Source organism: Brachyhypopomus gauderio, chromosome 1 (assembly GCF_052324685.1).
Source record: "Brachyhypopomus gauderio isolate BG-103 chromosome 1, BGAUD_0.2, whole genome shotgun sequence".
Lineage (NCBI taxonomy): Eukaryota > Metazoa > Chordata > Actinopteri > Gymnotiformes > Hypopomidae > Brachyhypopomus > Brachyhypopomus gauderio.
This window is the reverse complement of record NC_135211.1, coordinates 45,613,984-45,621,135: the sequence shown is the minus strand read 5'-3', so window position 1 is coordinate 45,621,135 and position 7,152 is coordinate 45,613,984. Positions and strand designations below refer to the sequence as shown.

General features: G+C 52.1%; 1 protein-coding gene across 21 annotated transcripts in view; it reads right to left on the bottom strand.

Moving 5' to 3' along the window:
- The window catches only part of LOC143522031 (neurexin-1a-like), a 245,417-nt gene that overhangs the window by 111,493 nt on the left and 126,772 nt on the right, over positions 1-7,152 (bottom strand). Inside the window, exon 1 of one of the 21 annotated variants that reach the window (XM_077015826.1) lies at positions 2,141-3,206. The exons of the other annotated variants lie outside the window; for them this stretch is intronic. Within the exon in view, the coding sequence (XP_076871941.1) occupies positions 2,141-2,339 (199 nt within the window). The 5' untranslated portion in view covers positions 2,340-3,206. Of the gene's footprint in view, positions 1-2,140; positions 3,207-7,152 lie in introns of those variants that run through there. 21 annotated transcript variants of the gene reach the window in all.

Genomic DNA, 7,152 nt, shown 5'->3' with positions numbered 1-7,152 from the left:
TACGGTTGAGGGGAGGGAAGTCATGGCTGTGTAATTTCAACAGTCAGGAAAGCCCTGATATCAAGAGGGCTGCGGGGTTCACAGTGAGTGCAGCGCCCATGGCAAACCTGTAAGGGGTGTTTAGGAAAACACAGAAGAAGATTGCAGAAAAATCACACGTCGTAACACACACACACAGATACAAATACTCACGCGCACACACTCAAAACAGCTTCATGAGGCTTTTCCATTAACTTGTATGTAACTGTGGATAACTGCCATTATGCCCACTTAACCCAGACCATAAGCTTAATTATGAGAAATCTGTGTGCTGCAATAGTTTGTCAAAGAGAATGTGCTTCTCTCGAGCAGTGAAAAGCCGTCTCCCATGTGGACATGAAAAATTCCTCAAATAGTATCCACAAATCCTTCACAAAAGCCATTAAAAATCAAACAGAAAGGTTTCTGCGTTTAGCTTTCCTTAGGACACAGAGGCTCAAACCAGCTTATTACTTGACCAATAATCGCCAGCTGATTTGAAGATCTTAGACTTGATTATGTAACGTAATGATATTACAACGAGAGCTTGTCCGTTTCTGGCATTATTCCACTGGAGGAAGACACAGAAGAAACATGTCCCTGTCACAGAATACCTGCCTCTCCAACCGAGGTGACTGGTGTGTGTGCTTGTGTGCGTATGTGTGTGTGTGCGCGCATGTGTGTGGGTGAATGTATGTGTGTGTGCACATGTGTGGGTGAGTGGGTATGTGGTGTATGGGTTAACGTGTGTGTGTGGGTTAACGTGTATGTGTGTGTGTGTGTGTGTGTGTGTGTGTGTGTGTGTGTGTATGTGTGTGTGGGTTAACGTGTATGTGTGTGTGTGTGTGTGTGTGTGTGTGTGGTGTGTGTGTATGTGTATGTGTGTGTGGGTTAACGTGTAGGTGTGTGTGTGTGTGTGTGTGTGTGTGTGTGTGTGTGTGTGTGTGTGTGTGTGTGTGTGTGTGTGTGTATGTGTGTGTGGGTTAACGTGTATGTGTGTGTGTGTGTGTGTGTGTGTGTGTGTATGTGTGTTAACGTGTATGTGTGTGTGGGTTAACGTGTGTGTGTGTGTGTGTGTGTGTGTGTGTGTGTGTGTGTGTGTGTGTGTGTGTGTGTGTGTGTGTGTGTGTGCTGCAGACAGGCTCCAGCTGAGTGGCCTAATTGGTTCTCCTGCCACCTCAGCGTGACTCTAAACCTCACACTGTCCAATCAGCTCTGGGCAAGAAAAGCCTGCCTAATCCACCTCATACCATCATGGATGTATTCTTCATCATCTTCACCTTCATCAATACTCCTCCTTATCTCCATCAAGAAAAACATGATCTATTATGAGATCTATTATCAATTCTGGTACTGGCCCAGTCAAAGTAAAGCATTTTCATTCCATGCCACATTATACCACCAACACCACGTTACATAAAATGCTGTTTGCACACCCAGCAGCCCTTTGGTTCTCAGGTGAGGCGCTTCTCCACTGCCCCTTCCCCTGTGCGCCTCTAGGGGGCGCTACACCCAAACGGAGCGCAAGTGCATTATACTCGGCTGGCATAGCCACTGGTTTCAGAGAGACAGGTGGTCCGGTTGGAGGGGCAGCACACATGAACTCCAGCTAATCCCAGCTGTACACCCCCCTCACCTTACCCACCCCACGCCTCTCATCTTACCCCCCCCATCCACACCTTACCCACCCCACGCCTCTCATATTACCCCCCCCCCCCACCTTACCCACCCCTCCTCACCCCACCCCATCATTTCCTCCCCTATTGGGCACAGACACAACGGTATAATCTGAGTCACAGCGTTGTACAGGGACTATGCTGAGGAAGACAAACAGGGATCAGAGTTAATCTGAATTAGCATGGAGCAGTAGGGGAGGGGACAGAAGGGGAAGGGGAGGGGCTAATGCCAAATATGGAGGTAAAACTAAAGACAACAGATAAAACAAAGAACTACAGTTTTTGCAGAGGGCTCGAATTCCATACGATATGTAAATCAGTCGCATGAATTACGATGCACACTGTAAGCAACGCTAGCAAGATGTGAGGTACACTCAGGACTAGGATGCATGTGTGTGTGTATGTGTGTGTGTGTGCGCATGCCATAAGTTTGCCCAGTTACCCACCGTGTCCTGCGCGTAGAGAGGCGGGTGATCTGTGTATGGCGGCGGGCGCCGGGTGCCGATGTTTGCTCCCCAAGGGCGGGCGGGCCCGACGTGGCCCCGGTAAGGCCTCCCAACCCGCAGAGGCCCCTAGGGTGACGAGGCAGAGGGCCACGCACGCGACCCAGACCAGCCGAGACCCCAGCCTCCAGCACCTCAGCATGACCCCTGACACGGCTGGCCAGCAGAGGACAGGAGCGAGGGATGTGGCGGAGGGGGGAGGGATGGAGGGAGGGATGGAGGGAGGAAGGGAGAGAGGGAGGGAGGGGGGGGGCACACACGCACGCACGTGTGCACGCGCTTCACTGCTCCCGGCAGCCCATACCCCGCGTGTGCTCACTCACACGCAAACGCTCGCACGCGCCCAAAAAAATTTAAAAATCCCACCGACAAGATAATCCACAGAGAAAAACGAAAGGCGATGAAAAGAACCTCAAAGCCCTACAGGAGAAAACGACCAAAGAATGTTCGTTTCAAGTCTTCAGTTACAGAAAATCCAGTTTTGTAGCAGGACACTTTCAACCGTCAGGGAGAATATGGAGGAGAAAAAGCTCCACAAAACTAAGATTCACACGGCGCTGGAATAAGCGATCCGAGTCTATTCACTACTCCACCCTCAATTTTCACACTCTCCACGCACAAAAAGCACCTCTCGCAAAAGCAAGCCGCCCAAAACCTCCTCAAAACTCCCGAACCTCGCTGCCCGTGAACTCCAGAAGGTGCCGGGACAAATCGGGGGCGTGAGGTATATCTTTGATGCGCTAAGGCAGGACGGACAAGTTTTCCTGCTTTTCCCAGTTGCTATCAGAGAGCATCTGGGGAGAGTCTCTCAAGGCTGATCCGAAGAGCGCTGAGCATCTCCTTCTCGACGGCGTCAAGCGCGAGCGTCGCCCGGGGCTCTGGGGGAGCGAGAGGCGAGGGTGTCCCGCGCGCTGCGTGCCTCCGCAGTTTGGGAACACACCTGGAGACGGAGAAGGCAGCGGCCACGAGGCATCGGCAACGCAGCTCCGGAGGCTTGTGTGAAACAGAGAGGGAGTGAGCTGGAGGAGGAGAGGAGGGAGGGAGGGAGGGAGGAGAGGGAGGAGAGGGAGGGGGAGCCTCAGCAGCCAGCAAAGAAGTGAGAGAGCGAGGGAGAGATGGGGGGGGCGAGTGAGAGCACGGCTATGCAAATAAGGAGGCTCTACTCAGCAAATCAGTGGAGCTGGAGAGTATTGCAGGGGAAGAGAGTCTGTTTGAACAAGAGGGGAGAGCAGAGGAGTCTGAGACACACTAACTCAGTCCTGCTCCCTCGGTCCTTCTCACTCGGTCCTGCTCACTCGGTCCTGCTCACTCGGTCCTGCTCCCTCGGTCCTGCTCACTCTGTCCTGCTCACTCTGTCCTGCTCACTCAGTCCTGTTCACTCGGTCCTGCTCACTCGGTCCTGCTCACTCGGTCCTGCTCACTCGGTCCTGCTCACTCGGTCCTGCTCACTCTGTCCTGCTCACTCTGTCCTGCTCACTCGGTCCTGCTCACTCGGTCCTGCTCACTCGGTCCTGCTCACTCGGTCCTGCTCACTCGGTCCTGCTCACTGCCTCTCTCTCCCGTTCCACGCCGACTCCCAAACTCGGAGGTGCATAACGCGCACGGCGCGCCGGAAACTCTTCTTCCTACTTCCTCGGAGGCGAGCGTCCGGAAACGGAAGGCATCGGAGTCAGTGCCAGGCAACCAGAGCGGAGTTATCCATCTGACGGCCGGGCATGACGTCAACCGTTAGCGAGCCGGAGCTGAACGAATTCACACAGCCCCCTCACTGCTTTATACGCCAAACGCGCTCACACACACACACACACACGTACACGAGCGCTGAAGCAGACAGACTTGGCCAGTGTCAGCTGGGACTGGGACTGAAGTGGGGGAATTTAGCCTCGCTCACTGACAAAAAAGAACACCGTCCACCAAATAGTGTCAAATAGGAAAGGCAACCAAGCGTGATAGCGATCGCACGTGTGTGTTTGTACGTGTGTGCGTGCGGGTGTTTGTGTGTGTGCCTCTCAGGAGAAGGACAAATTGTGGATTAAATCAGGAGTCCCGGAGCCCAGCCCGGCCCGCTCTTCCAGCAGAACTCCACATCCGTCCCGACCAGCCAATCAGACCTCACCCCCCCCCCCCCCCCCCCACCTTCACCAGCACGTTGACCCGTTCGTGTGCTGACGTGTGCCTTCAACGTGACATGACGTGTCCGGCACTACCTGCTCTCGTCTTCCCAAGCCCTGGCGCTATAGAGATGGGCTCTGAAACCATGACAACCTGACAGGCACACAGTGAAATGACAACCACAAGACCTTTTGCTCAACTTTTAGCACACGCCGCACGACCACACCTCTCCCCTTGGGGGTGCTATAAGGTCTTTCTGGCGGTCACAGTGTGTGCTGCTGAGATCCGCCCCCCTTTCGGTGCATTTACGGGAACCACCATCTGCGTGACTGCGGCTAATGAGGTGATCTATCAAGAGTCTGGATGGTCAGAGCCCAACGAGGTGTTGGGTCAGGCAGTAGGCTGTTCCTGTAAGAAACGCTCAGATAAGTTCCGCATCATCGTGTGCTGACGATGTGTTCACAGGACCCAGGAGGAAAAGTGCGTCACAATCATCCCCCGACTTCATGGTGGTCCAACATCACCAAACTTCACCAGACTTCACCATATTGCTCTTTCCTGCTAACGTTTCACTTACTTGGTACTCGGCTGCCCCCTAATGGTTTCACGGGGGATTTACAATGCAGCACGCACAGAATGTGTACAACAGCTTAGTGAAAACCATAAGCTCTTTCCTCACCGCCACACTGTAGTTTCACAGAACATAGATCTGTCTTGCTGTTTTCCTGACTTGAAATGGGACACAAAATTAGCAGATTAAACTGTCAGAGCAGAAAAGGCTGACATATAAACTGGTATTTAGGAATGGAGACAGAGCCCATATATAAAGACATTTACATGTTATTACAGCGCATTGCCAATGGAAACAGGACAGTCATGAGGAAGTCTAATTGACATTGATAACTGCCCCAGCTGTGTGACATTCTACCACACTGGTAAACATGTTCCTATCATGTTACCACAGCACAAATCAAATCACATTTAAAAATTTGGTCCTTTTTGGACTAATTTTGTATTTTGGTTTTGCAGTGTCAGCAGATTCTCATTGCAAAGGACTCATGCTGGCTGCGCACACATACACACACACACACACACACACACACACACACACACACACACACACACACACACACACACACACACACACACACACACACACACTGCTGCAGCAGACGGGGACGGGAGAACAGCTTAAAAGCTCCACGTGTTCTGCTTTGAGAGAGAAGGAGAAGGCAAGATGAGGAAATGCTCTATACACACACACACACACACACACACACACACACACACACACACACACACACCATACCTGTCTCACACTACCAGTCTCAGAACAGCGATTACCTCTTGAACATTCTTACAACATTCATAAGTGAGATTTAATTTCATATGCAAGGGCTGTGGCTGAATTAACTACATCCCTCATTAAGCCCAGATTCCCTGGCCCAGACACACACACCCTCTGAGGTCACTGTAAAACTACACAAGCTTTGCCCAATTAGCCAAACTAAAAAGAAATGGTGAAAGCAAATTAGCAGGGGCCAAGTAATATGATCCCATCTCACATACCCATGAGCTCCAGGTCAGTCCGTTAAACGCAAACAGTGTGTCAAAACTGTTCGGCCGGCATAACGTGAGCCGTCATATTCCGAGCAGCATAAACCCATAACGTCTCACGTTATGCCCTGTGCCACTAACCACAGCAGCTGCCATCATAAAATCAAAACTGTGGTGTCCAGAGGTTCATTTGGACAGGACATAAAAAGGAAATCGGCTGGTGTCCAAGTTTCTCAAGTCCTCGTATGAAACGCCAGTGATTCACATCGATATGACTGACACCAATCCGGCTTTCGTTGTTTTAAGACGATCCTGTGGTCTGTTTCGTGCACGGGAAGTTGCAGACGTCCACGTAGGCCCACATAAAGGCAGGAGTGTGTCGTAACGGGCCCGGTTACGGTACTGCAGTACAGTCTCAGCGCTCTGCAGCTCTCACAGGTCCACCGGACCCGCCTTCTGCCGGCGCGCTCACGCGGCCGCTGGATTCGTGCGCATTTACTGCCAATCCAGCAATACAAACGAGCCCAAAAATGAGGTGGGCGTTAGCTTGCTTCAGCAGTTCAAGGGCGCTCGAAGTGCAGAGGGAGGGCGGGGCCAGGGGGCGGGGCCAGGGATGAAGACACGGCGCATGGCGGTGGCAATGCAGGTGCCTCGGCCAAATCCCGCTAGTGCTTCTGCGCACCGACCCCCCCCACTGCCACAGTAGCATGATGTAGTAAATCAGTGGTGTGATGGAGCATCTGGGAGGCAGTGTGGAGGGTCCATCTGGTGAAGCAAGCCCTCCAACAGCACGGAGCAGCATGGAGGCTCAGTCCAGCGTGGCATGGCGAGTAGACCCACGGCCCGGTGCCCGTCCACCTCTCCGCTGAGCGGCCGGGCCAGAAAACACGGCAGGGCCAAGAAACACACGACCTCATTCTGGTCAGCGGGCTGCATGGACAGCCAGGGGGAGGACATAACAAGATGTCCAGCTGGGACGCTCATGTCTCATATTTATAATCACCTCAAGTATAAAGTGCCTGCCTCCCAGCCCAATAAAGTAGTAAACCCCTTATTCATTAACCCCTGAATACACTAAACCACTGAATACACTAACCCCTGAATACACTAAACCCCGAATACACTAACCCCTGAATACACTAAACCCCGAATACAATAACTCCTGAATACACTAAACCTGTATACACCAAACCCTGAATACACTAACCCCTATAATCACTAAAGCCAATACATGTTAAAGCCTATATTCACTGAACCCAGTACACACTAATTCATATATTCACTAA